The following is a 13,849-nucleotide window of genomic DNA, read 5'->3' on the forward strand; positions in this document are numbered from 1 at the left end:
TACATTTAAATATAAATAGCTAAAAACTAACCAGGTGAATATACGGCATCGCCAATTTTACAGTAACACGCAGTGGATATGGAAGTTGAAGTACTGAAGCTGTACAGGGTAGATGTCTGCGTGGGAGAGTAAGTGGGAGTGGGATAGGGTGACGATGAGATTTCTGTGGAGGTTGTCGTCACGGTGGGAGTGTAGGGGGTGGAGGTGGAGGTGGTGACGGGGAAGGAGGTTGGTGAGGTGCTTGTGGATCTGTGGGTGGTGGTGGGGCTGCTGGTGGGCACGGGGCTGGTGGTTGTGCAGTGGCGGTTAGGTCTGCAGCAGAGGACACGGATGCGGTAGTTGAGGCACATCTTGAATTTGCCCGTCTGGTCCTCGTTCTTGCACACGAGCCCAAAGTGGACGTCGCACTGCACGACCTGGCCGACGTTTTGGATGGGAAGCTCGGGGAAGTCCTCCGCCCGACACTCGATCTCCTGTGGCTGTTGACAGACCTCCTTGCCTGCGGCCCGGATGTGCTGGTAGGTCTCAAAGTCTCCCTGTTTTGGCCCCGAGGAGGGGAAGTCGACGTCGAACCATTCGCTCCAGGAGCACACTTTTTCACAGGCGCTGGTTGCCGTGGTGGTGCTGGTGGTGGTGGTGGTGACGGTGGGGCTGTAAGGGGTAAACGTCTGCGTGGGAACGGTGGGGGAGGTGGTGGAGGTTGACGATGAGATTTCTGTGGAGGTTGTCGTCACGGTGGGAGTGTAGGGGGTGGAGGTGGAGGTGGTGACGGGGAAGGAGGTTGGTGAGGTGCTTGTGGATCTGTGGGTGGTGGTGGGGCTGCTGGTGGGCACGGGGCTGGTGGTTGTGCAGTGGCGGTTAGGTCTGCAGCAGAGGACACGGATGCGGTAGTTGAGGCACATCTTGAATTTGCCCGTCTGGTCCTCGTTCTTGCACACGAGCCCAAAGTGGACGTCGCACTGCACGACCTGGCCGACGTTTTGGATGGGAAGCTCGGGGAAGTCCTCCGCCCGACACTCGATCTCCTGTGGCTGTTGACAGACCTCCTTGCCTGCGGCCCGGATGTGCTGGTAGGTCTCAAAGTCTCCCTGTTTTGGCCCCGAGGAGGGGAAGTCGACGTCGAACCATTCGCTCCAGGAGCACACTTTTTCACAGGCGCTGGTTGCCGTGGTGGTGCTGGTGGTGGTGGTGGTGACGGTGGGGCTGTAAGGGGTAAACGTCTGCGTGGGAACGGTGGGGGAGGTGGTGGAGGTTGACGATGAGATTTCTGTGGAGGTTGTCGTCACGGTGGGAGTGTAGGGGGTGGAGGTGGAGGTGGTGACGGGGAAGGAGGTTGGTGAGGTGCTTGTGGATCTGTGGGTGGTGGTGGGGCTGCTGGTGGGCACGGGGCTGGTGGTTGTGCAGTGGCGGTTAGGTCTGCAGCAGAGGACACGGATGCGGTAGTTGAGGCACATCTTGAATTTGCCCGTCTGGTCCTCGTTCTTGCACACGAGCCCAAAGTGGACGTCGCACTGCACGACCTGGCCGACGTTTTGGATGGGAAGCTCGGGGAAGTCCTCCGCCCGACACTCGATCTCCTGTGGCTGTTGACAGACCTCCTTGCCTGCGGCCCGGATGTGCTGGTAGGTCTCAAAGTCTCCCTGTTTTGGCCCCGAGGAGGGGAAGTCGACGTCGAACCATTCGCTCCAGGAGCACACTTTTTCACAGGCGCTGGTTGCCGTGGTGGTGCTGGTGGTGGTGGTGGTGACGGTGGGGCTGTAAGGGGTAAACGTCTGCGTGGGAACGGTGGGGGAGGTGGTGGAGGTTGACGATGAGATTTCTGTGGAGGTTGTCGTGACGGTGGGAGTGTAGGGGGTGGAGGTGGAGGTGGTGACGGGGAAGGAGGTTGGTGAGGTGCTTGTGGATCTGTGGGTGGTGGTGGGGCTGCTGGTGGGCACGGGGCTGGTGGTTGTGCAGTGGCGGTTAGGTCTGCAGCAGAGGACACGGATGCGGTAGTTGAGGCACATCTTGAATTTACCCGTCTGGTCCTCGTTCTTGCACACGAGCCCAAAGTGGACGTCGCACTGCACGACCTGGCCGACGTTTTGGATGGGAAGCTCGGGGAAGTCCTCCGCCCGACACTCGATCTCCTGTGGCTGTTGACAGACCTCCTTGCCTGCGGCCCGGATGTGCTGGTAGGTCTCAAAGTCTCCCTGTTTTGGCCCCGAGGAGGGGAAGTCGACGTCGAACCATTCGCTCCAGGAGCACACTTTTTCACAGGCGCTGGTTGCCGTGGTGGTGCTGGTGGTGGTGGTGGTGACGGTGGGGCTGTAAGGGGTAAACGTCTGCGTGGGAACGGTGGGGGAGGTGGTGGAGGTTGACGATGAGATTTCTGTGGAGGTTGTCGTCACGGTGGGAGTGTAGGGGGTGGAGGTGGAGGTGGTGACGGGGAAGGAGGTTGGTGAGGTGCTTGTGGATCTGTGGGTGGTGGTGGGGCTGCTGGTGGGCACGGGGCTGGTGGTTGTGCAGTGGCGGTTAGGTCTGCAGCAGAGGACACGGATGCGGTAGTTGAGGCACATCTTGAATTTACCCGTCTGGTCCTCGTTCTTGCACACGAGCCCAAAGTGGACGTCGCACTGCACGACCTGGCCGACGTTTTGGATGGGAAGCTCGGGGAAGTCCTCCGCCCGACACTCGATCTCCTGTGGCTGTTGACAGACCTCCTTGCCTGCGGCCCGGATGTGCTGGTAGGTCTCAAAGTCTCCCTGTTTTGGCCCCGAGGAGGGGAAGTCGACGTCGAACCATTCGCTCCAGGAGCACACTTTTTCACAGGCGCTGGTTGCCGTGGTGGTGCTGGTGGTGGTGGTGGTGACGGTGGGGCTGTAAGGGGTAAACGTCTGCGTGGGAACGGTGGGGGAGGTGGTGGAGGTTGACGATGAGATTTCTGTGGAGGTTGTCGTCACGGTGGGAGTGTAGGGGGTGGAGGTGGAGGTGGTGACGGGGAAGGAGGTTGGTGAGGTGCTTGTGGATCTGTGGGTGGTGGTGGGGCTGCTGGTGGGCACGGGGCTGGTGGTTGTGCAGTGGCGGTTAGGTCTGCAGCAGAGGACACGGATGCGGTAGTTGAGGCACATCTTGAATTTACCCGTCTGGTCCTCGTTCTTGCACACGAGCCCAAAGTGGACGTCGCACTGCACGACCTGGCCGACGTTTTGGATGGGAAGCTCGGGGAAGTCCTCCGCCCGACACTCGATCTCCTGTGGCTGTTGACAGACCTCCTTGCCTGCGGCCCGGATGTGCTGGTAGGTCTCAAAGTCTCCCTGTTTTGGCCCCGAGGAGGGGAAGTCGACGTCGAACCATTCGCTCCAGGAGCACACTTTTTCACAGGCGCTGGTTGCCGTGGTGGTGCTGGTGGTGGTGGTGGTGACGGTGGGGCTGTAAGGGGTAAACGTCTGCGTGGGAACGGTGGGGGAGGTGGTGGAGGTTGACGATGAGATTTCTGTGGAGGTTGTCGTGACGGTGGGAGTGTAGGGGGTGGAGGTGGAGGTGGTGACGGGGAAGGAGGTTGGTGAGGTGCTTGTGGATCTGTGGGTGGTGGTGGGGCTGCTGGTGGGCACGGGGCTGGTGGTTGTGCAGTGGCGGTTAGGTCTGCAGCAGAGGACACGGATGCGGTAGTTGAGGCACATCTTGAATTTGCCCGTCTGGTCCTCGTTCTTGCACACGAGCCCAAAGTGGACGTCGCACTGCACGACCTGGCCGACGTTTTGGATGGGAAGCTCGGGGAAGTCCTCCGCCCGACACTCGATCTCCTGTGGCTGTTGACAGACCTCCTTGCCTGCGGCCCGGATGTGCTGGTAGGTCTCAAAGTCTCCCTGTTTTGGCCCCGAGGAGGGGAAGTCGACGTCGAACCATTCGCTCCAGGAGCACACTTTTTCACAGGCGCTGGTTGCCGTGGTGGTGCTGGTGGTGGTGGTGGTGACGGTGGGGCTGTAAGGGGTAAACGTCTGCGTGGGAACGGTGGGGGAGGTGGTGGAGGTTGACGATGAGATTTCTGTGGAGGTTGTCGTCACGGTGGGAGTGTAGGGGGTGGAGGTGGAGGTGGTGACGGGGAAGGAGGTTGGTGAGGTGCTTGTGGATCTGTGGGTGGTGGTGGGGCTGCTGGTGGGCACGGGGCTGGTGGTTGTGCAGTGGCGGTTAGGTCTGCAGCAGAGGACACGGATGCGGTAGTTGAGGCACATCTTGAATTTGCCCGTCTGGTCCTCGTTCTTGCACACGAGCCCAAAGTGGACGTCGCACTGCACGACCTGGCCGACGTTTTGGATGGGAAGCTCGGGGAAGTCCTCCGCCCGACACTCGATCTCCTGTGGCTGTTGACAGACCTCCTTGCCTGCGGCCCGGATGTGCTGGTAGGTCTCAAAGTCTCCCTGTTTTGGCCCCGAGGAGGGGAAGTCGACGTCGAACCATTCGCTCCAGGAGCACACTTTTTCACAGGCGCTGGTTGCCGTGGTGGTGCTGGTGGTGGTGGTGGTGACGGTGGGGCTGTAAGGGGTAAACGTCTGCGTGGGAACGGTGGGGGAGGTGGTGGAGGTTGACGATGAGATTTCTGTGGAGGTTGTCGTCACGGTGGGAGTGTAGGGGGTGGAGGTGGAGGTGGTGACGGGGAAGGAGGTTGGTGAGGTGCTTGTGGATCTGTGGGTGGTGGTGGGGCTGCTGGTGGGCACGGGGCTGGTGGTTGTGCAGTGGCGGTTAGGTCTGCAGCAGAGGACACGGATGCGGTAGTTGAGGCACATCTTGAATTTGCCCGTCTGGTCCTCGTTCTTGCACACGAGCCCAAAGTGGACGTCGCACTGCACGACCTGGCCGACGTTTTGGATGGGAAGCTCGGGGAAGTCCTCCGCCCGACACTCGATCTCCTGTGGCTGTTGACAGACCTCCTTGCCTGCGGCCCGGATGTGCTGGTAGGTCTCAAAGTCTCCCTGTTTTGGCCCCGAGGAGGGGAAGTCGACGTCGAACCATTCGCTCCAGGAGCACACTTTTTCACAGGCGCTGGTTGCCGTGGTGGTGCTGGTGGTGGTGGTGGTGACGGTGGGGCTGTAAGGGGTAAACGTCTGCGTGGGAACGGTGGGGGAGGTGGTGGAGGTTGACGATGAGATTTCTGTGGAGGTTGTCGTCACGGTGGGAGTGTAGGGGGTGGAGGTGGAGGTGGTGACGGGGAAGGAGGTTGGTGAGGTGCTTGTGGATCTGTGGGTGGTGGTGGGGCTGCTGGTGGGCACGGGGCTGGTGGTTGTGCAGTGGCGGTTAGGTCTGCAGCAGAGGACACGGATGCGGTAGTTGAGGCACATCTTGAATTTGCCCGTCTGGTCCTCGTTCTTGCACACGAGCCCAAAGTGGACGTCGCACTGCACGACCTGGCCGACGTTTTGGATGGGAAGCTCGGGGAAGTCCTCCGCCCGACACTCGATCTCCTGTGGCTGTTGACAGACCTCCTTGCCTGCGGCCCGGATGTGCTGGTAGGTCTCAAAGTCTCCCTGTTTTGGCCCCGAGGAGGGGAAGTCGACGTCGAACCATTCGCTCCAGGAGCACACTTTTTCACAGGCGCTGGTTGCCGTGGTGGTGCTGGTGGTGGTGGTGGTGACGGTGGGGCTGTAAGGGGTAAACGTCTGCGTGGGAACGGTGGGGGAGGTGGTGGAGGTTGACGATGAGATTTCTGTGGAGGTTGTCGTCACGGTGGGAGTGTAGGGGGTGGAGGTGGAGGTGGTGACGGGGAAGGAGGTTGGTGAGGTGCTTGTGGATCTGTGGGTGGTGGTGGGGCTGCTGGTGGGCACGGGGCTGGTGGTTGTGCAGTGGCGGTTAGGTCTGCAGCAGAGGACACGGATGCGGTAGTTGAGGCACATCTTGAATTTACCCGTCTGGTCCTCGTTCTTGCACACGAGCCCAAAGTGGACGTCGCACTGCACGACCTGGCCGACGTTTTGGATGGGAAGCTCGGGGAAGTCCTCCGCCCGACACTCGATCTCCTGTGGCTGTTGACAGACCTCCTTGCCTGCGGCCCGGATGTGCTGGTAGGTCTCAAAGTCTCCCTGTTTTGGCCCCGAGGAGGGGAAGTCGACGTCGAACCATTCGCTCCAGGAGCACACTTTTTCACAGGCGCTGGTTGCCGTGGTGGTGCTGGTGGTGGTGGTGGTGACGGTGGGGCTGTAAGGGGTAAACGTCTGCGTGGGAACGGTGGGGGAGGTGGTGGAGGTTGACGATGAGATTTCTGTGGAGGTTGTCGTCACGGTGGGAGTGTAGGGGGTGGAGGTGGAGGTGGTGACGGGGAAGGAGGTTGGTGAGGTGCTTGTGGATCTGTGGGTGGTGGTGGGGCTGCTGGTGGGCACGGGGCTGGTGGTTGTGCAGTGGCGGTTAGGTCTGCAGCAGAGGACACGGATGCGGTAGTTGAGGCACATCTTGAATTTGCCCGTCTGGTCCTCGTTCTTGCACACGAGCCCAAAGTGGACGTCGCACTGCACGACCTGGCCGACGTTTTGGATGGGAAGCTCGGGGAAGTCCTCCGCCCGACACTCGATCTCCTGTGGCTGTTGACAGACCTCCTTGCCTGCGGCCCGGATGTGCTGGTAGGTCTCAAAGTCTCCCTGTTTTGGCCCCGAGGAGGGGAAGTCGACGTCGAACCATTCGCTCCAGGAGCACACTTTTTCACAGGCGCTGGTTGCCGTGGTGGTGCTGGTGGTGGTGGTGGTGACGGTGGGGCTGTAAGGGGTAAACGTCTGCGTGGGAACGGTGGGGGAGGTGGTGGAGGTTGACGATGAGATTTCTGTGGAGGTTGTCGTGACGGTGGGAGTGTAGGGGGTGGAGGTGGAGGTGGTGACGGGGAAGGAGGTTGGTGAGGTGCTTGTGGATCTGTGGGTGGTGGTGGGGCTGCTGGTGGGCACGGGGCTGGTGGTTGTGCAGTGGCGGTTAGGTCTGCAGCAGAGGACACGGATGCGGTAGTTGAGGCACATCTTGAATTTGCCCGTCTGGTCCTCGTTCTTGCACACGAGCCCAAAGTGGACGTCGCACTGCACGACCTGGCCGACGTTTTGGATGGGAAGCTCGGGGAAGTCCTCCGCCCGACACTCGATCTCCTGTGGCTGTTGACAGACCTCCTTGCCTGCGGCCCGGATGTGCTGGTAGGTCTCAAAGTCTCCCTGTTTTGGCCCCGAGGAGGGGAAGTCGACGTCGAACCATTCGCTCCAGGAGCACACTTTTTCACAGGCGCTGGTTGCCGTGGTGGTGCTGGTGGTGGTGGTGGTGACGGTGGGGCTGTAAGGGGTAAACGTCTGCGTGGGAACGGTGGGGGAGGTGGTGGAGGTTGACGATGAGATTTCTGTGGAGGTTGTCGTCACGGTGGGAGTGTAGGGGGTGGAGGTGGAGGTGGTGACGGGGAAGGAGGTTGGTGAGGTGCTTGTGGATCTGTGGGTGGTGGTGGGGCTGCTGGTGGGCACGGGGCTGGTGGTTGTGCAGTGGCGGTTAGGTCTGCAGCAGAGGACACGGATGCGGTAGTTGAGGCACATCTTGAATTTGCCCGTCTGGTCCTCGTTCTTGCACACGAGCCCAAAGTGGACGTCGCACTGCACGACCTGGCCGACGTTTTGGATGGGAAGCTCGGGGAAGTCCTCCGCCCGACACTCGATCTCCTGTGGCTGTTGACAGACCTCCTTGCCTGCGGCCCGGATGTGCTGGTAGGTCTCAAAGTCTCCCTGTTTTGGCCCCGAGGAGGGGAAGTCGACGTCGAACCATTCGCTCCAGGAGCACACTTTTTCACAGGCGCTGGTTGCCGTGGTGGTGCTGGTGGTGGTGGTGGTGACGGTGGGGCTGTAAGGGGTAAACGTCTGCGTGGGAACGGTGGGGGAGGTGGTGGAGGTTGACGATGAGATTTCTGTGGAGGTTGTCGTGACGGTGGGAGTGTAGGGGGTGGAGGTGGAGGTGGTGACGGGGAAGGAGGTTGGTGAGGTGCTTGTGGATCTGTGGGTGGTGGTGGGGCTGCTGGTGGGCACGGGGCTGGTGGTTGTGCAGTGGCGGTTAGGTCTGCAGCAGAGGACACGGATGCGGTAGTTGAGGCACATCTTGAATTTGCCCGTCTGGTCCTCGTTCTTGCACACGAGCCCAAAGTGGACGTCGCACTGCACGACCTGGCCGACGTTTTGGATGGGAAGCTCGGGGAAGTCCTCCGCCCGACACTCGATCTCCTGTGGCTGTTGACAGACCTCCTTGCCTGCGGCCCGGATGTGCTGGTAGGTCTCAAAGTCTCCCTGTTTTGGCCCCGAGGAGGGGAAGTCGACGTCGAACCATTCGCTCCAGGAGCACACTTTTTCACAGGCGCTGGTTGCCGTGGTGGTGCTGGTGGTGGTGGTGGTGACGGTGGGGCTGTAAGGGGTAAACGTCTGCGTGGGAACGGTGGGGGAGGTGGTGGAGGTTGACGATGAGATTTCTGTGGAGGTTGTCGTGACGGTGGGAGTGTAGGGGGTGGAGGTGGAGGTGGTGACGGGGAAGGAGGTTGGTGAGGTGCTTGTGGATCTGTGGGTGGTGGTGGGGCTGCTGGTGGGCACGGGGCTGGTGGTTGTGCAGTGGCGGTTAGGTCTGCAGCAGAGGACACGGATGCGGTAGTTGAGGCACATCTTGAATTTGCCCGTCTGGTCCTCGTTCTTGCACACGAGCCCAAAGTGGACGTCGCACTGCACGACCTGGCCGACGTTTTGGATGGGAAGCTCGGGGAAGTCCTCCGCCCGACACTCGATCTCCTGTGGCTGTTGACAGACCTCCTTGCCTGCGGCCCGGATGTGCTGGTAGGTCTCAAAGTCTCCCTGTTTTGGCCCCGAGGAGGGGAAGTCGACGTCGAACCATTCGCTCCAGGAGCACACTTTTTCACAGGCGCTGGTTGCCGTGGTGGTGCTGGTGGTGGTGGTGGTGACGGTGGGGCTGTAAGGGGTAAACGTCTGCGTGGGAACGGTGGGGGAGGTGGTGGAGGTTGACGATGAGATTTCTGTGGAGGTTGTCGTCACGGTGGGAGTGTAGGGGGTGGAGGTGGAGGTGGTGACGGGGAAGGAGGTTGGTGAGGTGCTTGTGGATCTGTGGGTGGTGGTGGGGCTGCTGGTGGGCACGGGGCTGGTGGTTGTGCAGTGGCGGTTAGGTCTGCAGCAGAGGACACGGATGCGGTAGTTGAGGCACATCTTGAATTTGCCCGTCTGGTCCTCGTTCTTGCACACGAGCCCAAAGTGGACGTCGCACTGCACGACCTGGCCGACGTTTTGGATGGGAAGCTCGGGGAAGTCCTCCGCCCGACACTCGATCTCCTGTGGCTGTTGACAGACCTCCTTGCCTGCGGCCCGGATGTGCTGGTAGGTCTCAAAGTCTCCCTGTTTTGGCCCCGAGGAGGGGAAGTCGACGTCGAACCATTCGCTCCAGGAGCACACTTTTTCACAGGCGCTGGTTGCCGTGGTGGTGCTGGTGGTGGTGGTGGTGACGGTGGGGCTGTAAGGGGTAAACGTCTGCGTGGGAACGGTGGGGGAGGTGGTGGAGGTTGACGATGAGATTTCTGTGGAGGTTGTCGTCACGGTGGGAGTGTAGGGGGTGGAGGTGGAGGTGGTGACGGGGAAGGAGGTTGGTGAGGTGCTTGTGGATCTGTGGGTGGTGGTGGGGCTGCTGGTGGGCACGGGGCTGGTGGTTGTGCAGTGGCGGTTAGGTCTGCAGCAGAGGACACGGATGCGGTAGTTGAGGCACATCTTGAATTTGCCCGTCTGGTCCTCGTTCTTGCACACGAGCCCAAAGTGGACGTCGCACTGCACGACCTGGCCGACGTTTTGGATGGGAAGCTCGGGGAAGTCCTCCGCCCGACACTCGATCTCCTGTGGCTGTTGACAGACCTCCTTGCCTGCGGCCCGGATGTGCTGGTAGGTCTCAAAGTCTCCCTGTTTTGGCCCCGAGGAGGGGAAGTCGACGTCGAACCATTCGCTCCAGGAGCACACTTTTTCACAGGCGCTGGTTGCCGTGGTGGTGCTGGTGGTGGTGGTGGTGACGGTGGGGCTGTAAGGGGTAAACGTCTGCGTGGGAACGGTGGGGGAGGTGGTGGAGGTTGACGATGAGATTTCTGTGGAGGTTGTCGTCACGGTGGGAGTGTAGGGGGTGGAGGTGGAGGTGGTGACGGGGAAGGAGGTTGGTGAGGTGCTTGTGGATCTGTGGGTGGTGGTGGGGCTGCTGGTGGGCACGGGGCTGGTGGTTGTGCAGTGGCGGTTAGGTCTGCAGCAGAGGACACGGATGCGGTAGTTGAGGCACATCTTGAATTTGCCCGTCTGGTCCTCGTTCTTGCACACGAGCCCAAAGTGGACGTCGCACTGCACGACCTGGCCGACGTTTTGGATGGGAAGCTCGGGGAAGTCCTCCGCCCGACACTCGATCTCCTGTGGCTGTTGACAGACCTCCTTGCCTGCGGCCCGGATGTGCTGGTAGGTCTCAAAGTCTCCCTGTTTTGGCCCCGAGGAGGGGAAGTCGACGTCGAACCATTCGCTCCAGGAGCACACTTTTTCACAGGCGCTGGTTGCCGTGGTGGTGCTGGTGGTGGTGGTGGTGACGGTGGGGCTGTAAGGGGTAAACGTCTGCGTGGGAACGGTGGGGGAGGTGGTGGAGGTTGACGATGAGATTTCTGTGGAGGTTGTCGTCACGGTGGGAGTGTAGGGGGTGGAGGTGGAGGTGGTGACGGGGAAGGAGGTTGGTGAGGTGCTTGTGGATCTGTGGGTGGTGGTGGGGCTGCTGGTGGGCACGGGGCTGGTGGTTGTGCAGTGGCGGTTAGGTCTGCAGCAGAGGACACGGATGCGGTAGTTGAGGCACATCTTGAATTTGCCCGTCTGGTCCTCGTTCTTGCACACGAGCCCAAAGTGGACGTCGCACTGCACGACCTGGCCGACGTTTTGGATGGGAAGCTCGGGGAAGTCCTCCGCCCGACACTCGATCTCCTGTGGCTGTTGACAGACCTCCTTGCCTGCGGCCCGGATGTGCTGGTAGGTCTCAAAGTCTCCCTGTTTTGGCCCCGAGGAGGGGAAGTCGACGTCGAACCATTCGCTCCAGGAGCACACTTTTTCACAGGCGCTGGTTGCCGTGGTGGTGCTGGTGGTGGTGGTGGTGACGGTGGGGCTGTAAGGGGTAAACGTCTGCGTGGGAACGGTGGGGGAGGTGGTGGAGGTTGACGATGAGATTTCTGTGGAGGTTGTCGTCACGGTGGGAGTGTAGGGGGTGGAGGTGGAGGTGGTGACGGGGAAGGAGGTTGGTGAGGTGCTTGTGGATCTGTGGGTGGTGGTGGGGCTGCTGGTGGGCACGGGGCTGGTGGTTGTGCAGTGGCGGTTAGGTCTGCAGCAGAGGACACGGATGCGGTAGTTGAGGCACATCTTGAATTTGCCCGTCTGGTCCTCGTTCTTGCACACGAGCCCAAAGTGGACGTCGCACTGCACGACCTGGCCGACGTTTTGGATGGGAAGCTCGGGGAAGTCCTCCGCCCGACACTCGATCTCCTGTGGCTGTTGACAGACCTCCTTGCCTGCGGCCCGGATGTGCTGGTAGGTCTCAAAGTCTCCCTGTTTTGGCCCCGAGGAGGGGAAGTCGACGTCGAACCATTCGCTCCAGGAGCACACTTTTTCACAGGCGCTAGTTGACTTGGTGGTGGTTGTTGTTACTGTTGAGCTGTATGGGGTAGATATGGTTGTGGAGCTTTTTATTCTTATGGATGGTGTCGTCGTTGATTGGGTTATTCTTGTAAGAATATGTTCTGTTTTTGGCGTTTTTGTTGTAGTCTTATGTTTGGTTATTACATGTGGTGTTGTCGACTGCTCCGTAGATGTGGTACTTTGAGTTTTTGTAAAAATAGTGGTTGTTTTTGATGTTTTTGTAGTTATATGTGGCTGTTCCGTTTTATGGCATGGTAGAGTTATATTTTTACAGCATTCAAATCTTACTTTATAGTTATAGCAGATGGGTGGCAATTGGTCTTTATTATAGCATATCAAACCTTCTTGTGTGTTACATGTAATGTGTTGCTCCAGGAGTTGATAGGGTGTATTAGGAAACCGTACTGCTCTACATTCAACAGCCTTTCTATTATCACAGACTTTATATCCTTTTTTTTCAATGTTTTTAATTGTATCAAAATCTCCATCATCATATCCAGATCCTGGATAATATGCATCATACCACCTTGACCAGTGACATTCTTCTTTAATGCAAAGTGGAGTTGTTGAAGAAGAAGTTGTGACAGGTGTTACAGTTGTGCTTGTGGGAGTTGAAGTTGAGAATGTTGTACTTTTAGAAAATGTGTTAAATGGTGTTAGTGTTGTGGTTGAATATGTAGTTTTTTCAGTGGAACTTGATGTTTCTGTGCTCTCAGATGTAGTGCTGATTGGTGTTGATGTGCTGTAATGTGTTGTTGAAGAACATGGTTCATAAACACAGCATAAGATTCTTATTTCATAATTGTTGCACTTCCTCGATGTTTGATCTTTGTTGTAACATATAAGGCCAGCTGTTGTACTGCATTCTACTTTTTGACCAAGGTCTTTCAGTGGTATATTTGGGAATTTCTCTGCTCTGCATTGAACAGCCCGTGGAGCTTTACAGACTTCATAACCTTTAGTTCTCAAATCATCAAAAGTTTCAAAATCTCCACCATTGGAGCCAGGGGTTTGCTGACTCCCGTCATACCATTGTGACCACTCACAGACTTCGTAAACACATACTGATGTAGTTGGTGACACTGTAAAAGAGAGAAAATATATGAGACTTCAAAACTTAGAATAAATATCTGTAGATATTCTCTTTTTCTGTCACATTAAACAACCTGAAAATTTTGATAAGAGAATTTGCTTGCACTTTGAACCACTTATCATGCATTAGTTTAGTGTACTTATAATTTAATATGCAGTAGAACTGAAAGTCCATTACCCAGCTATTTATTGTAATAGGTACTTACAACTGTTACTTCCAAAGCAAATGTTAATTATCCTTTACAAAGTGCTGGAATAAATCTCAGACATGATTTATACACATTGTGGAAAAAAAATAAAAATCTCACTTCTTTTGTGTTAGATTCACTTAAATTGCTTGGTTTGCATCTTGTTTCAGTATTTACTCTTCTCCTTGGAATGTCAAAGTCTGATTCAAATCTAGTTGAGACACTAATATTATTCTATGCATCTACGTTTATAGATACTTTTTTACCTCAAATAAGTTGACTTCTCATGCAATTTCTGCATTGTCTTTGTTCCTTGATTTAAAGTAAAAGTTGTTTAATACAGCATTATTTTCACTCCTACACTTTGTGCTTTGGCTTTGGTCTTAAGAAACCATGTATCAATTGGAGGCTGTCCGTAAACAGTCCATAAGCTTTTGCAGGTGAGTTCTCATTGTGAAATGGCTTGACACTAGTTAATGATTTCCAGCAGCACTGATGGTTTCTGTGATTTCAAAACTTATAGCTCTAAATTTTATATTGAATAATTATTTTGTTAAAGAACGTGTGCCTATAACAGTTAGATATTACCAACCTGAAGAATGCTGAACGGGAATTCTAGAAATGAAAATTTCAGTAGCTCAATGCCAATATCTGTAGAATCCACTCAGTACTGTAGCTATAAATAGCATGAGCCCTACCGGGAATTTTACAGAAAGTAATAATACTGTAATTTAGGAGGAGAAAACAGTAACGATTGCTCCAGGTATAGAAAGATACAATGACAGATAATAAATCTGATACTGGTTTTTTATCATTAATTATGAAAAATGGTAGTACTGAGCTAGTTTGCAGTGGTATCCAATTTAGTGCTTCAGAGTGGTTTTAATTTTTAAGTTTATTTCT

At 56.7% G+C, this 13,849-nt stretch overlaps 1 protein-coding gene across 1 annotated transcript in view; it reads right to left on the reverse strand.

Moving 5' to 3' along the window:
* The window catches only part of MUC5B (mucin 5B, oligomeric mucus/gel-forming), a 49,606-nt gene that overhangs the window by 12,446 nt on the left and 23,311 nt on the right, over nucleotides 1-13,849 (reverse strand). Inside the window, exon 31 of the mRNA XM_061999692.1 lies at nucleotides 32-12,748. Within this exon, the coding sequence (XP_061855676.1) occupies nucleotides 32-12,748 (12,717 nt within the window). The remainder of the gene's footprint in view (nucleotides 1-31; nucleotides 12,749-13,849) is intronic.

The sequence above is a fragment of the Colius striatus genome, chromosome 7 (genome assembly GCF_028858725.1).
Source record: "Colius striatus isolate bColStr4 chromosome 7, bColStr4.1.hap1, whole genome shotgun sequence".
NCBI lineage: Eukaryota > Metazoa > Chordata > Aves > Coliiformes > Coliidae > Colius > Colius striatus.